At 36.1% G+C, this 24,413-nt stretch overlaps 1 protein-coding gene across 2 annotated transcripts in view; it reads right to left on the reverse strand.

The window, feature by feature from the left end:
- Window positions 1–991: 991 nt before the first annotated feature.
- The window catches only part of LOC149802024 (epoxide hydrolase 4-like), a 36,201-nt gene continuing 12,779 nt past the window's right edge, over window positions 992–24,413 (reverse strand). The window contains exons 4-7 of one of the 2 annotated variants that reach the window (XR_016420770.1): window positions 23,033–23,201; window positions 19,217–19,380; window positions 4,954–10,951; window positions 992–4,910 (exon numbers count right to left, since the gene is read on the reverse strand). Coding sequence is in view for 1 of the 2 variants with exons in the window: in XM_089956425.1 (XP_089812551.1) it covers window positions 10,692–10,951; window positions 19,217–19,380; window positions 23,033–23,201 (593 nt within the window). In the remaining variant the exon portion in view is untranslated. Of the gene's footprint in view, window positions 10,952–19,216; window positions 19,381–23,032; window positions 23,202–24,413 lie in introns of both variants that reach the window. The other variant, XM_089956425.1, reaches the window with a different exon arrangement.

The raw sequence follows: 24,413 nt of genomic DNA on the forward strand, positions 1-24,413 counted from the left end.
AGTTAAGTCTGTCCAAGTCAGTCTGAGATGATTCTCATTGACTTGATATTTTAAGTTACCAAGTCAGTGTGAGACTTCAGTATCAGTCCTAGAGATTTCATAAGTTTCTAGTCTGTTCAAGTCTGTGTGAGATTTCAGTATCAGTCCTAGAGATTTCATAAGTTTCTAGTCTGTACAAGTCTGTGTGAGATTTCAGTATCAGTCCTAGAGATTTCATAAGTTTCTAGTCTGTTCAAGTCTGTGTGAGATTTCAGTATCAGTTCCAGAGATTTCTTAAATTGCTAGTCTCTCCAAGTTAGTGTGAGATTTCAGTGTCAGTCACAGAGATACTGTAAGTTACTGGTCTGAGTCTGGCAAGTTAAACTCATAAAATATTTCTATCACCTGTCTGAAAACTACTGAATTTATCTTAATATAATGTTGTGCCATTATTTATGAAGCATACAAACTTAAAATTATTTTGTTTTATTTGTTCATGATGTTGTTGCAAATGAACATCAGCACCGACTTTCTATCTGATGCTGTTGATGCACTGCTAATGTGATGTGCATTATTCTAGCTCACCAATTGTGCTGGAGTACATTAAAATTGCACTATTTTACAATTCACAAGTGAGCCAGAATGGTAAATATAGACAGCTAGTATCAAAAATGTATTCAATCTTTTAGCGATAAAGAATGCTTTTTTCTGAATACCCCACCATTTTTAAATACACACTCAAATATTACTGAGATGGTAATAATGTTACAACAAGACAAATTGGTCCCATCCTCCCAGAGTTCAATATACTTCATTTCTAAACACATTACTAACAAATTCATCTGAAATTTACACGTTCCTGAAATATTATATATTATCTAACAGTATAGTGTTCAAACAACAAAATGACCAAACAATTGCAAAGAATAGTTACCGGTACCTTATGTACTGCTTATTCAAGTTAGCAAATGGTCATTTGTGGTCATTTGTCAGGGACTGATAAGTGGAAACATTTTAAAAGCACCTAAAAGAATTTATTCATAATATAAAATACTGAATAATAATGTACATGAATGTTCTGTAAAATACCAGTAAATAACCAATGTCATTAATGAACCAAATGTCAATATTAGTCAAGTTATTATGGTCAAACTACCTATACAGTCACGTCTAACACACATTCAACTGCACAGTACAGTGGATTAAGGTCTATGCTGTTCACTTGAAATCACGACCAGAAACAACAGCACAGACCTGGCTCTGTTGGTTATGTTGACTACAGTGACTGCCTACAAACTACCAATGCCAAAAGCAATTCTCTACAGTGACTGCCTACAAACTTTCAATGCCAAAAAAAATTCTCTACAGTGACTACCTACAAACTGCCAATGCCAAAAGAAATTCTCTGATGGTGATTCATTTCAATAAAAACAATAAATCTAGTCTGCATTTTTACAATCCAATTTACAGATGTCAGCAGGTGTAACAAATTTCCCAGGTTTTACAAATTACAGAACATTATATTTCTTTACAAACATACATGCACAAGTACATAATTCAACAAAAAAATCTAGTCTGCATTTTTACACTCCAATTTACAGATGTCTGCAGGTGTAACAAATTTCCCAGGTTTTACAAATTATTGAACATTATATTTCTTTACATGCACAAGTACATAATTCAACAATAAATCTAGTGTGCATTTTTACACTCCAATTTACAGGTGTCTGCAGGTATAACAAATTTCCTAGGTTTTACAAATTATTGAACATTATATTTCTTTACAAACATACATGCAGAAGTACATAATTCAACAATAAATACAACTCTTATTATGAAACAAATGAAAGGAATTAATAAATCGGTTTTTGTAAACAATGTGGTATTTTTTCGATATAACAAGGACCACTTTTCTAAAAGGACCAGCTTAGAGTAGCCAACACTATACAGACCATGTTGTACAGACTGGAATGAATGATTGATGCCAAGGCAATGGGTCTTAAGAGTACTGCAAAAAGGTGTCATTGTGAACGATTCATACTATACTGGATAGGTATCAAACCTGTTACCCACTGGAGGTGAGTCCAAGCCACCATGAGGATGGGAAATATTAACTGAAATATACAACTTATTAGGAAGCAACCACATGCACAGTTTCAATTAAAAATAAAATTATCAAGACATTGGAATGTACAACTGTAAACAATAAATGAAAATAAATGTAATCAAGCATCTGTTTTTACTAAATTTTAGTATACAATTTCAACAATGGATGGATTTAAGGCATTTATGACTAAAATTATCAATTACCTTGGAGTGCACAAATGTGAAAAGAAAATGAAAAGAAAATTAAACAACTCATTTAACTAAATTTTAGTACATAACGAACTATCGAGGAATTTCAGGTCAGCTTAGACCAAACTTTTCAAAATAGAATATCAAAAACATAAAAAGAGAAGAAATATACACAAATTCAAGCATTTTACGATGGATGACAAAAAGATGGCAGTTTTGAAATTAAGTACGATTCATGCTCACATTGTTCTATCAATATGTTTTATGGGATACAGGATCTATTCCTAGTTAGTGGAAATGTGTGTGTGTGTGTGTGTGTGTCTGTGTCTGTGTGTGTGTGTGTGTGTGTCTGTGTGTGTCTGTGTGTGTGTGTCTGTGTGTGTGTGTGTGTGTGTCTGTGTGTGTGTGTGTGTGTGTGTGTGTGTCTGTGTGTGTGTGTGTGTCTGTGTGTGTCTGTGTGTGTGTGTCTGTGTGTGTGTGTGTCTGTGTGTGTGTCTGTCTGTATGTGTGTGTGTGTGTGTGTCTGTGTGTGTGTCTGTGTGTGTGTGTGTGTGTGTGTGTGTGATTTGGATTGTTTACGTAGCTTTAACAATTTTTCAGTCATATCGCTACAATGACTGCAGTTTGGCAGTTTATAGTGATGTCAAGCACGGGGGCATCATGCCGCATGATGTCCTACCCAGTCACATTATCCTGACACCAGGCTGACCAGTCCTAACACTAACCTCTTAATGCTGAGTGCCAAGTGAAGCAACTGTTAGTACCATATTTATTAAGTCTTTGGTATGACTTGGCCAAGGATCGAACCCATGACCTCCCGCATCTGAGGCAGATGCTCTAACCAATAGGCCACCAGAGTGGTCAGTTAGTGAAAATATTATGTCTGCATTGTTTTTAACTGGTTAAATGGGCAATATTGGCAAACTTTACAATTCAGAATACAATTACTGAAAACATATCAAATGTTTAATTAAGCTGGAGTATTTTGACTTGATTATAATAAAACTAGTTTTTCTCTTACTAGCTCATTCTTATGTAAACTGAACATACAATCTTCAATACAACTGATGGCTGATGACATACATTTTCACCATCCAGTGGAGCTTGTACTAAGGAATAATTGGCTTGCATATAAAATTGGTTCTAAATCAAAGATCTTCAGATACCTGTTGTTCTGCCAATGAATTGGTATTATTTTGTAGTGAATCTGAACAACTGAACTTTAATGTATTTGATGACTACATAATGCCGACAAGCGAGGAACATACAAAACAAAACAAGCTTTCATCACTGAAAGTCCATCTACTTGTGTCATTGGGCATGAATGACATTATTTACATCTACTTGTATCATGGGGCCTAATGTCAATTTGCAGTCCATCTAATAATATGAGACCTGAATGTCATTATTTACAGTCACATCTACTCACACCATGTGGCCTGAAAGTCATTGTATGCAGTCCATCCACTTACACCATGTGGCCTGAAAGTCATTGTATGCAGTCCATCCACTTACACCATGTGGCCTGAAAGTCATTGTATGCAGTCCATCCACTTACACCATGTGGCCTGAATGTCATTGTATGCAGTCCATCCACTTACATGATGGGGCCTGAATGTCATCGCATGCAGTCTATCAACTCACATCGTGGAGCCTGAATGTCATCGCATGCAGTCTATCCACTTGCATCATGGGGCCTGAATATCACTGTATGCAGTTCATCCACTCACATCATGGGGCCTGAATGTCATCATATGCAGTCCATCCACTCACATCATGGGGCGTGAATGTAACTGCATGCAGCCCATCCACTCACATCATGGGGCCTGAATGTCATTGTATGCAGTCCATCCACTCACATCATGTGGCCTTAATGTCATTGTATGCAGTCCATCTACTCACATCATGGGGCCTGAATATCATTGTATGTAGTCCATCTACTCACATCATGGAGCCTGAATGTCATTATATGCAGTCCATCCACTCACATCATGGGACCTGAATGTCATTGTATGCAGTCCATCCACTCACATCATGGGGCCTGAATGTCATTGTATGCAGTCCATCTGCTCACATCATGGGGCCTAAATTTCATTACTTGCAGTCCATCTACTCATATCATGAGGCCTGAATGTCACTGAACACAATCTATCCACTCACACCATGGGGCCTGAATATCATTACCTGCACTTCATCTGCTCATATATGGGGCCTGAATGTCATTGTATGCAGTCCATCCACTCGCATCATGGGCCTGAATATCATTACCTGCACTTCATCTGCTCATATCATGGGGCCTGAATGTCATTGTATGCAGTCCATCCACTCGCATCATGGGGCCTAAATATCACTGTATGCAGTTCATCTACTCACATCATGGGACCTGAATGTCATTGTAAGCAGTCCATCCACTCATATCAGGAGGCCTAAAAGTCATTGTATGCAGTCCATCCACTCACATCATGGGGCCTGAATGTCAATGTATGCAGTCCATCCACTCACATCATGGGACCTGAATGTCATTACTTGCAGTCCATCTACTCATATCATGCAGCCTGAATTACTTGCAGTCCATCTATTGAGAACCTGAAGCCTGAATGTCATTGTATTCAGTCCATCTACTCACATCATGGGGCCTGAATGTCAGTATATGCAGTCCATCTACTCACATCATGGGGCCTGAATGTCAGTATATGCAGTCCATCTACTCACAACATCAGGCCTGAATGCCATTATTTGTAGTCCATCTAATAATATGAGTCTTGAATGTCATTATTTGCAGTCCATCTACTCACATCATCATGTCTGAATGTCATTATTTGCAGTCCATCTACTCACATCATCAAGTCTGAATGTCATTATTTACAGTCCATCAATTCATATAATTTGGACTGAATGTCAATACTTGCAGTCCATGTACTCTTATCATCTGTCCTGAATGTCATTATATGCAGTCCATCCACTCATATCATATGGCCTGACTGTCATTATTTGCAGTCCATCCATTAATTTGGGACCTGAATGCCACTAAAGTCCATCTACTCATATCATGGAGAAATCGGTATTTACTTTACTACTAATGACAGCATCATACTAAGGAAACATGGACATGAAAATAATCTTACTCCCAATATTTCTCTTTATGGCAAGCAATGAACCAGCCTTGTCTAATAAGCCATGGCCCAGCCTTGCATGACAAGCCATATGCCAGCCAGCCTTACATGAAAAGCCATGGGCCAGTCTTGTAAAACAAGCCATTGGTTTGTATGAAAAATCATGAGCCAGTCTTGTAAGGTAAGCAATGGGCCAGCCTTGTATGCCAAGCCATAGGTCAGTCTTGTAAGGTAAGCAATGGGCCAGCCTTGTATGCCAAGCCATAGGTCAGTCTTGTAAGGTAAGCAATGGGCCAGCCTTGTATGCCAAGCCATAGGTCAGTCTTGTAAGGTAAGCAATGGGCCAGCCTTGTATGCCAAGCCATAGGTCAGTCTTGTAAGGTAAGCAATGGGCCAGCCTTGTATGCCAAGCCATAGGTCAGCCTTGTAAGGTAAGCAATGGGCCATACTTGCATAACAAGTAACGGTTAGCCTTGTATGACAAGCCATGAGCCAGTTTTGTATGACAAGTAAAAGGCCAGATGCATATAAGAAGCCATGGGCCGACCTTGTATGACAAACCATGAGCCAGTCTTGTAAGGTAGCGATGGGCCAGCCTTGTATAACAAGTATAGGCAAGCCTTGTATGACTAATGATGGACCAGCCTTGTATAAGAAGCCATGGGCCAGCCTTGTATGACAAGCCATGAGCCAGTCTTCTAAGGTAGCGATAGGTCAGCCTTGTATGACAAGTAATGGACCAGCCTTGTTTAAGAAGCCACGGCCAGCAATGTATGACAAGTATGGGCCAGCCTTGTATGATAAATGATGGACCAGCCTTGTATAAGAAGCCAGGGGCCAGCCTTGTATGACAAGTTTGGGCCAGCCTTGTATGACAAATGATGGACCAGCCTTGTATAAGAAGCCAGGGGCCAGCCTTGTATGACAAGTATGGGCCAGCCTTGTATGACAAGTAATGGACCAGCCTTGTATAACAAGCCATGGCCAGCAATGTATGACAAGTATGGGCCAGCCTTGTATGACAAATGATGGACCAGCCTTGTATAAGAAGCCAGAGGCCAGCCTTGTATGACAAGTTTGGGCCAGCCTTGTATGACAAATGATGGACCAGCCTTGTATAAGAAGCCAGAGGCCAGCCTTGTATGACAAGTTTGGGCCAGCCTTGTATGACAAATGATGGACCAGCCTTGTATAACAAGCCAGTGGCCAGCCTTATATGACAAGCTATCAGCCAGTCTAGTAAGGTAGCAATGGGCCAGCCTTATAAGATAAGATGGCACTCTACAGTTTCATATTTTGCATAGGGTTAGAATTTTAAAGAAAAAGAATTTCCCTGGCTTTCCTCACTAGTAATACAGGCTATTTAAAAAATACCTTGTATATCTTAGGTTTATTTCAAAGAACCTTTAATTCCCTTTATTTTGGTGTATGATTGATGGGTGTACTATGGGTTATAGAGTATACAGCTTGGCCTTACTTCAGATGTGCACCTTTCAAAAAAGTGCTAGCTCCACTTGGTCATTTTCACTTTCTGAACTTCATAGGTAAATTGTATAACAAAGAGCCAATAACTTTTTTTTACATTTTAAATATTTGGTAATTCATTCATTGCACTTTCAGAAGCTGGTATTGTCTAGTCTGGCAAAATTCATTTTCCCTATTTTAATAGCTGCTATGGATAGTGTACTTTAGACTAATTCAAGCTGATTTTTTTTTAGCACAAGGGAGCAGTCATTTTAGTTAGCAGTGTGCTTATATCATGTTCAATTTCCAAAAGTACAATATCCAAAGAAATATCATCCACATTACATTAATGTAGCATAGAGGTATGCCAACACTCTCTCCACTGTGCATGTAAACAACTTCACCTTACATAAGTCACTCTCTCAAAAGTACATAATAACTAGTAAGCACCCCCTAAGCAAAGGGCTAGCCTTGTTTGACAAGTCATCGGCCACCCTTGTAAGGTAAGCAATGGGCAAGCCTTATAGGACAAGCAATGGACAAATCTTGTATGACAAACAATGGGCCAGCCTTGCATATGTTTTGAAATGCAGGTTTAATCAAATCTAGTTTATAAAACTTAGAACAATTTGTAGAAAATGGGATGGGGTTATTATCATGCAAGTGCTTATCACTGGAGAAACATATTAATGTTCATTTAAACATGCCATTTTCAAGTATGAACTTATCACTGGAGAAATACAGTAGTGCACATTTATATGTTATTTTTAAGTATGGACTTATCACTGGAGAAATACAGTAGTGCACATTTATATGTTATTATTAAGTGTGGACTTATCACTGGAGAAATACAGTAGTGCACATTTATACATTATTTTCAAGTATGGACCTACCACTAGAGAAATACAGTTGTGCACATTTATACATTATTTTCAAGTATGGACTTACCACTGCAGAAATAGAATAGTGCACATTTATATGTCATTATCTTGTATGGACTTATCATCTGAGAAATATACTAATGTACATTTATGTATATCATTATATAAACAAGACATTACAACAAAGCCATGTCCTGCACACAGTCTAATACATATCTCTTTTTTGGAGCTCCTTAAAGTACCTAGTCGATGCATCAAACTATTTAAATTCTCACACATGTATGATCTTTTGCTACTTGTTTCTCAAGGTATCTGAAGCTGAATAAACCCCAACAAAACATGCACTTTTTCACACAAACTTAACAAACAAGGGGACCATAAATGATGTACAAGCATTATACACCCACACTGTCTATAATAGCCATGTATGTGGTCATTAGTGGAGCATGGCTGACATGAACAGTACTGAATAATGGGTCTGAGTGAGCCTGGCCTTGACTTTGTCCAATGCAAGCCAGCCACAAGGTTTGGTGACTGTATGTGGCATAGAACTAAACTTACAATGCAGAAATTATAACATTCTTATTTCATTTACTGTGATCTTGACCTTTGTCCTCCTGACCATCCAAAATCAACAAGTACATTTCTTATCCCAAGTTGCAAACTATCTACAAAGTTTGATCAAGAAAATTAGCCTAACACTAAAGATTTGGTCTGAAAATCATTTGTCCTTTTAAAGTCACTGTGACCTTGACATTTGATCCCCCCAAGATAACACTATACATTTTTCTTGTGTGTGAATTGCAAGCAATGTGAAAAATTAGGTTAAGTTATGGTGTAATGAACTTATATTTTTATACATAAATTCTTCTTTCATTCAAAGTGATCTTGATCTTTCACTAAAAACACAGTCTTTTCCTTACCCCAAGTGCAGGAAAGTTTAGTTGAGGTATCTGATAAATTGTAGTTATTGTTGTCATGAGTTTAATACAATTTTTTTCAGCACACAATAAGTTATACATGCAGGAAGAACCTTGGAAAGCCCTGGAAAGAATCACTGACCCATGGGAAGCTACTGGCAAGCTTTCTTGCACATCCACATTGGCCAAGCCTGAGAACTGAACCCATGTGGAGAAAGGAGAGATGGCAGTGACTGTTAAAAGCAGGTATCTGATAAAGATATAAAGTTACTGTGTCAAACTATATCTTTTTCTTTCAGTCACAAAAACACTGACCTTTGACCTTTTGACCCCAAAATCTGAAACTAAAGTTACTGTACAAAACAGAAATGGCCATGAAGACGGTCAACATAAAAAAATTATATATTCTACCGTATGACAGGCATATAAAAACTTCAAGCATATAATTGAATTATTCCAATGTTACACTGACTGATGGTGAAGGTGTATGGTTTTACGAGTCAGAATTCGTAACATTGTTAAAGTAGCTATTGGAGGGGAATACATACGGCTCTCCAATAAAATTACTGTTATATATTATATAAATGCTTTTAAGTTTATCCAAAAAAATATATATTCATACATACAATCAAACAATACAATTAATTGTGGCACAAAAAAAGTATTTTCATTTGAATAAGTTCATATCTTTTCTATAATAAAAAAAACAAGAACAAAAGATAAATCAAATTAATTTCTATAATGAATTTTTATATTTTTATTTATTTATACAAGAAAATTGCAAATTAGAAGTTGCATCTTTGGATATATACACAGCTGCCAACCCCTGAGTAAAAAAATACAGAGTGCTTATGACAAAAAAAGATTTTCAGGAAAAAATACTGATTTTTAAAACTTGAATGCATATGTAACAATTTACAACAACTACAACCATCAGTAAAGTAGGATAGTAATTTACTTATTTATTAAATGTCAAATATGCATGTGTTGCACTCTTGCACCCTCTGAACAGGCACCTTGTTCCATTTGGGTGCCCATTCAGAAGGTGCAAGAGTGCAACACACACTTAGACACAGGCTATTTATAGGAGCCTTTTCCAGACCTTGTTTTTTCTCTCAATCATTATAGATTCCAATATACCATCTTTCATTGATAATCAGAATTCTGTGTGATTTTCTTACTGAACTGTTTTTGTTCTAGCAAACAAAACAATCCCTTGCAATTTTACTGTCTGGAAAAAGTGTGCAAAATAAATCACCAGCAACAACTAGTAACTGAAAGAGAAAGTTTCATTTTTAAAAGAAATTTAGTAAGCCGAACTTCGATTGAATTACACCAAGGTTCTCTCTGGTATTTATAAATGTCATAAGTTCTAGCTGAGTTGTTGATGACGAAGCAGCAAGCTGATGTTTATTAATTTTTCCTGCTGTTTTATGTCATGCCTCCATGCCAAATAGCAAAATCACATTACACAATTTGCAAAACAAAGTTTTCTCAGTTACTACATGGCTTCACAAATCTAAACATGACGGCATACTTGTATGTCCAGTTGTTTTGTTTGTCTTGGCTGGAAACAAATTCTGAATCTTCTGCTTTCCTTTTCGACATAACTAGAAGTTTAATTTTCCGAAGATGAGATACAGTGATGGCGGCAACTGTTTGAGCAATCCAATATGGTGGTTAAAGACTGGCATGATAGCCACGATTTTGAATGAACCAATCAAATTTTAGAAAAATATATTCATGCAAACATGTGATACATTTATATCAGAATAGAATCGAGTGCCCGTTCTAAGAGGAAAATTGCAAGGAAGTTTTTTATTAAACTTTTTTAAATTAAAAAACGGATTTTGAACATGAAAAACATACACCCATATTCATGTCCAAAATACAGGAAAAACAGGACACTTGGCAGCTATGTATATAACAGCACTTGATAAGCATATTTAAATACATTAGATGGTTTCACATTGTTACAAACACAAAAATCCATATTTCTGTCTTGGGCCAAAAATCCATATTTTCTGTCTTGCAATCTTTTACTGCTTCAGGAATTCCCAAATAAGCTTGTTGACTTCATCAGGTTTGTCCTGCTGGATCCAGTGGCTAGCATCCTCTATGTACTTGATGGTCAAATCTGGGACAAATTTGCCAGCCAAGGGAGCTAACTCCTTGTTCAGGGCCATATCAGGGCATCCCCATATGATCATGGTAGGCTTCTCAATCAATCTGATATCCTTTTTAGCAAGTTGGTACCTGAATGCAGCCCTGTAGTAGTTGAGTGGGTTGGTCACTGCACCTGAAGAACAAAAACAGTCATACAGACATAATGAATAAATACAAACTTTGGGCTTTTAATAAAACGTGTGGATACTGTAACATTGTCTATGGGTGCATATACAGACGGGCATACATATATATGTACATGTGTAATGTTACTCATTTAGCTCTTACTATATTATTAAAGCTAGACACGTGAAATTTAGGTTAATGATAGTCCCATGGGTATTGATTGTGCAAACACTCAAATGTTGATCTTGACCAGTGGGCTGATTTTAAACACCATCTAAATAAATCAGAATGTGTCTTGCATGTCTCTGAACTCATGCGTATGAACAACACTGACTGAACCTCTGGGTCAAGTTCTTTTCTGCCCACAAGGACTTAGCCTAAGGGTCATAATACAGAGACTATTGAGGTCCATGCCCTTTATAATCATATCTACATTTATCAGGGATTTAAAGACAAATATACATGCAATGGATATTAACCCTATTTTTTTTGATACCCACCTCTAACCATATCTTCACCAACTTGGCATGAAGAGACAAATTTATATGCAAATGGCATTGAACCTGAAGTCAATCATGCATAAAATAAAAAATTTATACATGTGACTGACACTGGCCCAAGGGTCTAGCCCACATCCCAAGTTTGATCAAAATTAAATAAAAATCATGGCTTCCAAAGTTGTAACAAGTTAAACAAATTGGATGCAAGATCATTTCGTTAGTATATGTGGATCTCATTCATTGCTGAACTCATCTAAGACCCTGATGGTATCAGCATATATTCAAAGTTTGACAAAAAAACTTAACCAGAAATACAGACTGCACAATGACAACAAGATCAGCCAATCAGATAGATGAGTATCTCATTAATATGCCTGGATCTTGCATGAAAATTTGATTAGATAAGTCCATATTCCAAGTATGACTGAAACTGGATCAGAAACTTGGACTCCAAAGTGGTAACAAGCAATTTGTTGATGGATGAACATGAATTCATACCAAAAGTTCACTTGCTATTATGGCCATATGAGTAAACAAAATAAAATTAATTGCTTGATACCAACACAAGGGGAGTATTGAGCTGCAAATAACATGAATCACTGCCAAAAATGACTAAGTTCAAATACCAGAAAGCCAAGGCTTCTATAGTAGAATGTCAAACAAGGTGAGGCCTTCATGTCAAGGCCTCAATCATATCACTACAGTAGAATGTCAAACAAGCCAAGTCCTGTATGTTAAGTCCTCAATCAAAGCAATGCAGTAGAATGTCAATCAAGCCAGCTCCTGTATATCTAAATCTCAATAATAGCACTGCAGTAGAATGTCAAACAAGGCAAGGCTTTCATTCTAGGCCTGAGTCATATCACTGCAGTATAATGTCAAACTAGCCAAGGCCTTCATGCCAAGGCCTCAATCAAAGCACTGCAGTAGAAAGTCAAACAATCTAGGGCCTGTATGTTGAGGACTCAATTATAACACTGCAGCAGAATGTCAAACAAGCCAGGTCCTGGATGTCAAGGTCTCAATCATAGCACTACAGCAGAATTTCAAACAAGGCAAGACCTAAATGTCAAGACCTCAATCAAAGTAATACAGCAGAATGTCACACAAGCCAGGGCCTGCATGTAGAGGTCTCAATCATAGCATTGCAGTAGAAAGTCAAACAAGCCAGGGCCTGCATGTCAAGGTCTAAATGAAAGCACTACAGTAGAATATGAAACAAGGCAAGGCCGTTATATCAAGGTCTTAATCACAGCACTGCAGTAGAATGTAAAACAAGGCAAGGCCTTTATGTCAAGGTCTTAATAACAGCACTGCAGTAGAATGTAAAACAAGCATGTTGCAAAATGAATTGTTTAAGTTTCTTAAAGATTCATGCCAAGCAAAATCTATCAAGAAGTTTATAAAGTATACGCAAAGAAACAATATTAACCAAACCTTGAAAAATGTTTTTATTACTGTTGCCTTGACCAAATGGTCAATGGGGCAAGTATGCATCGTGCAGAATGAATGATCCTTCATAATAATCCATTCGAAGTATAAACAAAATCCAACAAGGGGTTAAGGAAATATAACGAAAATAAATGCTAATCAAAGATAAGTAAATTGTTGACAGATCAATAAAATCACAGCCCTCACAAATCCACTGGATCAGTAAAAAAATTTCAATGGCTATCATAAGTTAACAAGAGGTCTTGTGTCACATTATCTAATACAACATGGGAAGGCATTCCTTTCTCTTTATTGTTTTAACTGGTTATGTGCCAAGATCTTGTCTGTGAGAAAATACAATCAATGCCAAAAATGGCCATGTGTTCAACTAAGCATTCGGTACACATACCCCAAACCAGCCTGGTACCCTGGCCCAATTCACTAATTTCAGTGCTGACAGCCTGGTACCCTGGCCCAATGAAATAACTTCACTGCTGACAGCCTGGTATCCTAGCTCAATTTGCTAATTTCAATGCTGATGAATTAAAATGAATGACAAAACATCAATTGCAGTATTTATTTCCAAAAATAAAATATCAACTGGTCAGCTGACCCAATTTGTAGCAGAATATGACACCAACAATGTCAAGGCTACTAATGTAATTTCCAACCCCAGTTAAAGACATGTCTGGACAGTCGCTTGTCTTCAATTCATATACACTATTATTTTCTCTATTAAATTTTGGTGGAGGGAGAACACAGGAAATCCCTGAGGAAAACCACCTACCCATGGGATGCTACTGGCAAGCTTACTCACATACCCATGCTGGCCAATCCAAGACAAAAACCCATGAGGCAGAGGTGAAATGTCAGTGATCTTTAAGGTGAACACCTAAGACCACTCGCTACCTGCCCCCACCCCCACATGATATGTATGTTATACACATACATTAATATGTTACATGTCTCATCTAAAATCACTGTCCTATGATTGTCCTTTTATTTGCTCGATGCAGACTAAATTTGATGGTATAAATGTTTTTTTTTAATTGAGAGAGAATAATATAGACAAATAAATCAGCTCCCAGATCTTTATTGGTGTATTGTATAACAGCCCCCAAACCATCAACATAAGTACATAACTCGTATATCAGACTAAAATAAAATATATGTTAGACTCTGCATGCAGGATAAGGAAATCTAATTCAAGAACCTGTTCATGGTGGAAAAAAACATGATGCCCAATGACTAGATTTCCTTGCATGTCAGCATACATGGGGAAGATTATTTTTCCAACCCACAATGTGCCATGTTTTTTTTGTGCAAAAGTTTAACAGGATATGAAATGTAATAGCTTATTTATTGCATTATGAAAAGAGCACCAATGACATCAATTTAATAATGTCAAAATAGTAGTGTGAGCTAGCATATGAACAATCTCAGGATAAGACTGTTCAGTAGGCATGAAGAAAGAAAAAAAAATGTATTAGTGTGTGTGGAAAACCATGGGCATGAAGATCTGAGCCATGCCTTTGTGGCAAATCAACATCTTGAAGGTATATCACCTGGAAGTCAATAGACTGAAATGCCCTGCCCATAGACACTCCATGGTTAGTTGATCTGGGCTTATCAGATGGTGGGAATCAAACCTGGTCAATGGCCTGAGCTATGGATTTGACCACATAATTCTTCCTATGTTTTCCATGCACATGGAAAGATTTAACTTAAACACACTATATTCTGTGATCTAGAGAGTAAATATCTTGATCAATTAGATGTGTTGTGTATATTTAATTTGTATTGTGATTAGCCTTTGTCCATAACTAAGGGTAGGAATTTGGGCCAACCTAATGATTGTTTTTGTAAATAGCTTATTAAATGACTAATTTTTTTTATGCTTGAAGATTATTTATCAAGATAATCATTACTTGAAGGTAAACATGTTTATTTGGAATTTAGTTCTGATACTGGTATTGCCATGGAAAAAATATGGTCTCCCTGATTGTTGCCGGGCAGCTTACTAAAATGAAGTAATAGACCTGGTCATGCTGACAACTTAGAATGTTCTAGAAATGTTTTTTTTTAACCCTCATCCTAGTCCTCATATTGTGTCTTTTTTTAAAAATATAAAACTTGTATATGACACAATCTCATGTCATTAAGGAAATACATAGATTTTTGGTTCCATGTCACTGTCTTAAATCCCAGAGTTGCAGCCTGGAGGCATGAAGTAGCACCAAATGTTAATATCTTATGAATTTGATTTTGAAAAAAAGACATTTAAAATTCATTGACTGCTGTTGGATATTTGTTGTGAGCAGTTTCGGTAACTGTATCATTACCTGTATGTTCACCCCCTCCCTTCATTCATCTTACCTCTTAAAGTTAATTCCATAAATATATCCATGCATTATGTCTTTCATGTATATTTTCAAGTCATTATATGCCAATATGCTTAAGCTCTGACTCAATCCATTTTATTTCCATAAAATATTTGCAAAATATTCTAGTTGTCATTGTGATGCTATACAAATATTATATTTATGCTTTTCCATCTTTACAACTGGAATAAAAATTTCAAATTACATTTACTGTTTATTGTACAGAACCATTTAAGTTGCTGTAGTAGAGGGCTTTGATCAAACAGGCTATCCGTGTAGTTGTGAAAAGTCTTAATTATCAACATATTTTTCAATTACTAAAGAGCATGTTTCATACATTGTTTTGGCTTACAACTTGACTGTCTGCTGAAGATTCTTCTATACCTATGAACTCTAATGGTTACTCCCAAACTGGGTGCAGAGGTCACATGTACTATTTCGAGAGAATGCCTAGATTAGTTTCACACATGTTAAATGTAAATGTTAAAATATACAATCTGAGGTCAAACAATTATTTTCAAGCCTGAATATGAGCTTCTTATTTGGGTATTTTATTCCAGGTACGAAAGAGATCAATCCTGTTGGACATGAATTTTTTTTATGGAAGCCAGGTATATAGTGTTTCATGTTTGCATGAGTTTATTAGCAAAGAATTCTGAATTTAGATTCAAATGGAATCTAGCAGAGAAACTTCTAAAGGTCTGAAATTCATAAAACACTCATTAGTGACCCTGACACATGTACATGTTCGTACTGACATGTAATTGTTCTTCATCTCTCCTGTTATTCTTAGAATAACTTTTGCATTAAATTTGGACACATCAGAACCTATGCTGGGACAATAAATAATTATGTTTCTTATTCTAATGGTAATTTTTATGGATTCACTATTATAAATGCAATGAGATCAGTTGCTGAGTACATGTGTACTTCAACTATCCATGCTATTCATGAGATCAGTTGCTGAGTACATGTGTACTTCAACTATCCATGCTATTCATTTGCCAGTTTTCTCACATATGTGTGTACCAATGCATAGTTCTCTGCAAAAACTTAAAAATTACTTATGTAATCACCATGTTTTAAGTGTTTTTCAATTAATATCCATCAATTTAAGTTGTATATACATTATTAAAGCTTGTAGTGTTGTACTCACCCCCATTTCTTGTCCTGCTGATGGCATATATGACACATTTCTTCAGTGAACTGACTTCTCTTGAGATTGCATGTTACATAACACATATACACTTTGTGCACCCATACTTAGGTACAAACCAATGCATATAAAATGAGCAAAACTAGGTCACTAGTTTAAAATGTGAGGCTCAAGAAGATGTGAGATGACTGACCTGACCAACATCTGCCTGTCAGCCAAATGCAAGAACAGTGGGTCAGTAAGACGGTGTCTGTTGGAATTTTTTCCAATGGTGTTAACTGCAATGTTAATAAACAATTGTTTCAAGGTTTGTCTAGTTTTTGTATCTTCTAATATCATATTAGAACCATTGGTCCAACACTGAAAGACACTCCATACCAGAATGTTCTGGGTCAAATTCTGTTCAGTGGGTTTTGAGATAAAGCTGTGTAAATGTAATGGCAGCCATATTGGATGGCAAAAACAGTAACAACTGCATAAAATAATATGAAAGGCATACAAAATATGACACTCTCTGTCAAATTAGATCAAAGTCCATTAAGCATTCATTTTTTTATAGAAAAGGTTATGAGGTTTTTTCCAAAGTTGGTCAATATGGTTTGGTGTTTTGAGGCACAGCAACACAAATAGGTCATATAGTGCAGAGGCGACTTATGTAATGTGCCCAAGGATGCAATATGGTAATCAACCCAGGCTGACCCAATCATAAGATCTGAACACTCCATTTTAATCGCGAGTCCAGTAAGCTGACCACTAAGGCCTCAAGGTTCCTTCCTTTATTTGTCATTTCTTACTACATCCATAAGTGCACATCAGGCATAATCTCTGTCACCAAACTTGGAAAGGGGAGGGAGGGGTTTGTGTCAAATTTTATTCTGCAGTTTTGGAAAAAAAAGTTTGTTTACAGGTTCAGACAGCCATATTGATGGTGGATCTTCATCATCTGTATAAAAAGAACAGACCTTCATCTTCTGTATAAAAAGGATAGATATTCATCATCTGTATAAAAAGAACAGATCTTCATCATCTGTATAAAAAGGACAGATATTCATCATCTGTATAAAAAGGACAGATCTTCATCATCTGTATAAAAAGGACAGATCTTCATCATCTGTATAAAAAGGACATATCTTCATCATCTGTATAAAAAGAACAGATATTCATCATCTGTATAAAAAGGAAAGATCTTCAACATCTGTATAAAAAGGACAGATCTTCATCATCTGTATAAAAAGGACAGATCTTCATCATCTGTATAAAAAGGAAAGATCATCATCTGTATAAAAAGGACAGATCTTCATCATCTGTATAAAAAGGAAAGATCATCATCTGTATAAAAAGGACAGATCTTCATCATCGATCTTCATCATCTGTATAAAAAGGAAAGATCTTCATCTGTATAAAAAGGACAGATATTCATCATCTGTATAAAAAGGAAAGATCATCATCTGTTTAAAAAGGACAGATCTTCATCATCTGTATAAAAAGGACAGATATTTGTCATCTGTATAAAAAGGACAGATCTTCATCATCTGTATAAAAAGGACAGATCATCATCTGTATAAAAAGGACAGATCATCATCTGTATAAAAAGGACAGATCTTCATCATCTGTATAAAAAGAACACGTCTTCATCATCTGTATAAAAAGGACAGATCTTCATCATCTGTATAAAAAGGAAAGATCATCATCTGTATAAAAGGACAGATCTTCATCATCTGTATAAAAAGGACAGATCTTCATCTGTATAAAAAGGACAGATATTCATCATGTGTATAAGAAGGACAGATCTTCATCATCTGTATAAAAAGGACAGATCTTCATCATCTGTATAAAAAGAACAGATCTTCATCATCTGTATAAAAAGAACAGATCTTCATCATCTGTATAAAAAGAGCAGATCTTCATCATCTGTATAAAAAGAACAGATCTTCATCTGTATAAAAAGGACAGATATTCATCATCTGTATAAAAAGGACAGATCTTCATCATCTGTATAAAAAGGACAGATCTTCATCATCTGTATAAAAAGGACAGATCTTCATGCCAGGTTGCCTTCTGTCAAATTCTGTTAAATGGTTTCAAAGGTTGAGACATAAAATAGTCATTTTAAATTTATAATGGTGGACATTCATGCCATGATTATTTCTAATAAATTCAGAATTCAGAGGTTTTGGAAAATAAATGATTTAAACTTTTTATTTAGTAGCAATTGTGGCCATACTTGACATATGAATGAAATTCATGTCAGGATGCTTTCTATCAAGTTCTGATATTCTATTTAATGATCTAGAAAAAGAAATCTTTGATAAGTTTGTCTATTATCAGCAACAGTGCCCATATCCGATGGCAGATAATAAGCATTTGTACCAATCTGAAAAGACTTTATTCCCAGATGCTTTCTATCAAATATGATCAAATTCTGCTGAAAGTAGTTCAAATTTGTTTTCTAATTTAACAAATAAGGGTAAATCCTCTTGGCTTTTCTAGAAAAATGGGATTCACACCTGTCAGCATGATATAAACAGGTTCACAAGTTATCTAGGTGTGAGTCATCAAGGGCATGGTATAATCTGAAATCTGAAACTACTATAAAACTTTTGTAATAATCTTAAAACATTCATAATCGCTGGCATCTTTACATAAGGTATTAATGTGGTGAATTTTTATGGACTGTTTGTATGAAAAATTAAAGGCTCCAAAACAATGCATAAAATACAGTCTGTACCATGGCAAAGGACTTTGTACAGTCCTAAAAATTCTGCGAAATAAAAACAAAAAAATGATTTAGAAAATTGGAATACCTTTAGTGGAAAAGCAGTACTTGTAGGCTTCTATATCTGCAACAGTAGTTTTGTCAGACTGAATTCCTCCTTTCTTTCCTAGGAGCGCAGATTCCAAAAATTTAAAATCATTGGACCAAAATGCTATCTCTGGAAGGATTGGGACCTGGAAGAACATCATGTACCTGAAAAAGGAAGTGAATTGATATAAGAGGTTTTATCCAGGTCTGGACACAAACAAATTAGGTGTGTCTCTTGGCTAAACACAAGACTACCATGAAGGACACATTATATCCCTGACCCGTGTTTATTAATCAATCATGGAGGCACTATTTGTTGTTGTTGTTGTTCTAGGGTTTAACGCCATTTTTCAGCACATGATAGGCTATACATGGTGGCCAGTATAACTGGTGGAGGAAGAACCCTGGAAAACCCAGGAAAGAACCACCGACCCATGAGAAGCTACTGGCAGGCTTTCCCACGTACCCATGCTAGCCGAGCCTTGGACTCGAACCTGGAGGCACTAGTGGGTCATGGTTGACTTGGGAGATTACTGAACAATAAGTCTCCATGACCTTGATCTTTGGCCAGATATGAAGTCTTGAACAAACGTTAGTGTGCAGAAATTACTGACCATGACTGTGATATCTCAAACTGTTCAAAAGATATGAACTGTAAAGAATGTGAGGACAAGAAGGATGGACACAATTTTACAAAAAATATATAAAAATGGAAATAAATCTTAAAATGCTTATCATAGCCAATTGGTTTTACAAGACACGCTCAAATCATGACAGGCAATAACATAAGCTCTGCTGGTCAATGAAAAGTAAAGACAAACAAAAATAGATCAATATGACCTATTTTCCCTGGGGGTGGTCCAGGATGATGTAATGAACATTTCCATGAAGAAATTGTGCCTAAAACAGTGGCAGTAAAATAAAAGTTTTCCTGACTGAAGACAAAACAAATGATTCTGACAATGACAAATACACTGAATGATCAGTGTTGGAAAGGACTGGCGTTATCTATTGGAAAATTATGGGTGTTATCTATCAGTAAATTATGGGTGTTATCTATAGGTTGTTGTTGTTGTAGGGTTTAATGCCATTTTTCAGCACACGATAGGCTATACATGGCGGCCAGTAATAATGGTGGAGGAAGAACCCGGGAAATCACCGGAAAGAACCACCAACCCACAAGAAGCTACTAGCAAGCTTTCTCACATACCGACATTGGCTGAATCCTAGACTCGAACCCACGCAGACAGAGGTGAGATGGCAGTGATCCGTAACGGAAAGCGCTTTAGACCACTTGGCCACTCGGGGCTCCCGTTATCTACAGGTAAATTTAAATGTTCACATGTGCATAAGAGAAGAGTCTGAATTGAAAGGGTCAATGTTTTTCCTTAACAACCTATGTGTAACCCTTATTTTGACATCACCAATTACAGCATAAATAAATGCTTTATAATTACCTGCAAAACAAGAAATGTGTTCATGAGACATGAATGACCATGTCAATATGGTACAGTAGAATAAACCTTCATGCACTATGTTAGTGCAAAGATCTAAGGATAGAAAATGTTGGAAATTAAAACTGGTCAAACTGTTTTTAATATAATGTTCAATTATGGCTTCTATCTACAAAGTGCATCAAAGTTACTACATGCATATGGAAAAAAAATATACTGGCAACAGACATATACACCTCTCCCTCGACAACTTGCGCACATCGGGGTCCACAAACATAGACTGCACTATAAGCAAGTTACCGAGGGACCTCCAAAAATTGAAAAAATCGCTTTGACATCGATAAAACCGTGGGGGGGGGGGAAGCTTCGTTAGGGAACTGGGCTGTTTAATGACTGAATCCTCATTTTACAATCACATCGATAATAATTTTTAGTAATGCGCTTTTTCTAATGAAGTTGTTCGTTATTCTGTTTAAATAACATTTTTTCTCTACGTCACTGCTTTTTGTTTTCTTGATGAGTCTGGTTCCCGTAGTGGTATTTAATAGTATCTTGCCAAATCGGTAGTCCACAATTTAGGAACTAGACTAACTGCTGCTACACCACCAAACAAGATTCCTTTTTTTTCAAAAACATGCGACATTTTTTCGTGACATGTCTACGTTGAAACTCAATTTTTTATTGTTCAATTAGTACACTGTTAATGTAGTGATTTCAATGGAAGTAATAATGAAATTTCTTATCATCGCTGAGGATATCTTTAAATGCCAGTTCAAGAATTCTCTGAAACTCAGTTGCCCACAATGGTCCGTATCTGTGAAATCAAGCTCTATATTTTACGATATATTTCGCTTGGCTGCCTTATCTTTGATCACAGTTATGAAAGAGTCGGTTAATTTAAGGTAGTCTCTGTTAAACACACAATAACGTTTATTACAGTGTTCGAGTGATGAAATGAAGTAAGTTCACCCGACATACGACGTAGGCAGCTAGATTGTAAGTTAGTCTGATTTTTGTGCCTTTTAACTTTTCTTTTATTCCACCTCCATTTTTATTATTCAAAAGACATAATTAACGTGATAATACAAAGGAGGCCAGCTTTTAATTCAGTGCAACAATACAACAAATATTTCTGCAAGTCAGTTATCAAAACACGGTCGTCACTTAATTAGGTTCTCAGAGAAACGCTAGCGGACATAGCTGATACGGTAGATTGACGCATTCTACGTTTAATTACAAGAGGACACATTGCATTTATGACAATTACACTTAAAGGAACTAAAAGATGGAACTAGAACACAAATTTCAATTGATAAAATTTATTATTTAATTTGTATTTATTTATTAAAGTACTGCCTCCACTTGGTGTAAGTGACATTTTCATTGATCAAAATTTCCATACATATCGTTAATTGCGGTGTACTAGGAATATCGTTTGGAAAGAAAATGTAAAAAATTGTATGAGCTATTTTTAAATTTCATAGTGTTGATTAAAATTTCCAGGTCCTATCTACCGTTTTCAACGATAAAATGAGCGATACATCAAAGTTTCTGTTACCAATTTTGATTGCAATTTTCTTCATTTTCAACAAACAGGGACACGTTTTGGGGGCATTTTTGGGTTTAAAAACTGGGATCCACGCCTGACACCACATTATAAGCGGGTTCGCGAGTTATCAGGACGCGAGTTATAGAGGGAGTGGTGTAGTGGTGTAAGGGATGGACATAGGTAACCATTCACAGAATGTGATGAAGGAATTTTATATGGGCTAAATCTACCCATCATTAATCACCTTCTGATGCTGGATGGATCAAAATTGGATGCATCCAACATCCCAAATATGTCTAATAACTGTATTCAACATAATAGCTGCAATGTGAGCTCAATTATTATTTGGGTAAATTTCACAATTTTACAGCTCATTAGGATAACTGTATACCACCAATGGCATAAACAGTGTCCCATCCACTACATGTACATATTAGAAATATTAGCTCCCTTTTGTCTATGTTGAAAGCTCTCCACTTTGGAAGTCCATTCTCTTGCCCACAGGTAAAATCCATTTCTGAGATAAAGGTAAGTGGTAACAAGACATGCACTGTAGTAAATTTGAAGTAAAACACAATGTTGAAGGTAAATTTCAGCAAGTGATTCCTTCCAAAAAGGTATCCTAGGATTGAGATGGATTAAAAATCAAAAAAGTTGGGCAGATGCTTTATAAGGTATGTGCAAGTATCATGCCAAATACAGTATGTAAGAGAATTTATTGATGTAGGGTCTGTCATAATAAGATTAAACTGCAATAAGAAGAGAACATATAATAATAAACAAATTAAAGACGGGAACCAATAAAATACAATACCACGATTTCTTGAACTGTTCTCGATTCTTTCGCATGTAGGAGGCAAAAGTTGCAGGATGTGGACAATTTAATATGATCAGTTTCTCCACCATTTCAGGATTGCGCATGGCAAAGTGCCAGGAAACTGCTCCACCCCAGTCATGTCCAACCAGCACACAGCGGGAGTATCCTGGTATAAAAATATGACTCATGCAGTACTCTAGAATTCTTGGCAGCAAGATTATATTTCCATTGCACTTATACTTTAAAAACACTTTCTGGTAAACAAAAATACAACTTCCCCCAAAAATATAAGTACAGCAGGCCAAAACATTTATGTTTGAGTTTTGAGTATTGGTAATTTCAGTTTTCCGAGGTTACAAAGAATGTATCATATCAGGACTATGCCAGCCATTTCAGTTTTCTAAGGTTACAAAGAATGTGTCATATCAGGACTATGCCAGTCATTTCAGTTTTCCAAGGTTACAAAGAATGTGTCATATCAGGACTATGCCAGTCATTTCAGTTTTCCAAGGTTACAAAGAATGTGTCATATCTGGACTATGCCAGCCATTTCAGTTTTCCAAGGTTACAAAGAATGTGTCATATGAGGACTAAGCCAGTCATTTCAGTTTTCCAAGGTTACAAAGAATGTGTCATATCAAGACTATGCCAGCCCTTTCACTTTTCCAAGGTTACAAAGAATGTGTCATATCAGGACTATGCCAGCGCTTTCACTTTTGCCATATGAACTTATTCTTGTGGACAATATTTCCAAAATTAAATCACCCAAACATGCATGCATTCTACAATATACTTGTTCATAATCCTTTAAAATTCTTTGTTTTCTCCAGGTGTCTATAACTTTGAATTCCTCACTGCAATGGGTGTATTTAAGAACTGTATTCAAATTAGAAAGAACACCAAGCTGTTTTCCCTTGGGTTTTTTATAGCAAGAGACCCAATTGGGGTCAGATTACTCACCACGGCTAACATCTACCTAACAGCTAAATATAGAGAATTACAAATACATATCTTATAAGTCTTTGTTGAAAAATGTGATTATAATACAAAAATACAACCAAATACATGAAGTAAAAGAGACATTTTAGTGAATAAGCATTTGAAACTGGCTTTATGACAATGTTTTACATTTCAAATAAAGCAACACCACTAATGGACCAATAAAGTGGTCGTCTCATATGATGCATCTATATGGTCTTGGATCCGATATCTCTTTGGATTAAATTTAGTTTTATCACTGCTTTTCAATTTATTTCAATTATTACAATTCTATGGTCTTAAACAAAGTAGCAGAAAGGAATGAAAAGCAACAAGTTTTGTAAAATGTAAAACTGTTATGTATATTTAATTTGCATTGTTTGTTAGTTACTTTTTTATT

The sequence above is a fragment of the Sinohyriopsis cumingii genome, chromosome 4 (genome assembly GCF_028554795.1).
Source record: "Sinohyriopsis cumingii isolate HCF-2022 chromosome 4, ASM2855479v2, whole genome shotgun sequence".
In the NCBI taxonomy this organism is placed as follows: domain Eukaryota; kingdom Metazoa; phylum Mollusca; class Bivalvia; order Unionida; family Unionidae; genus Sinohyriopsis; species Sinohyriopsis cumingii.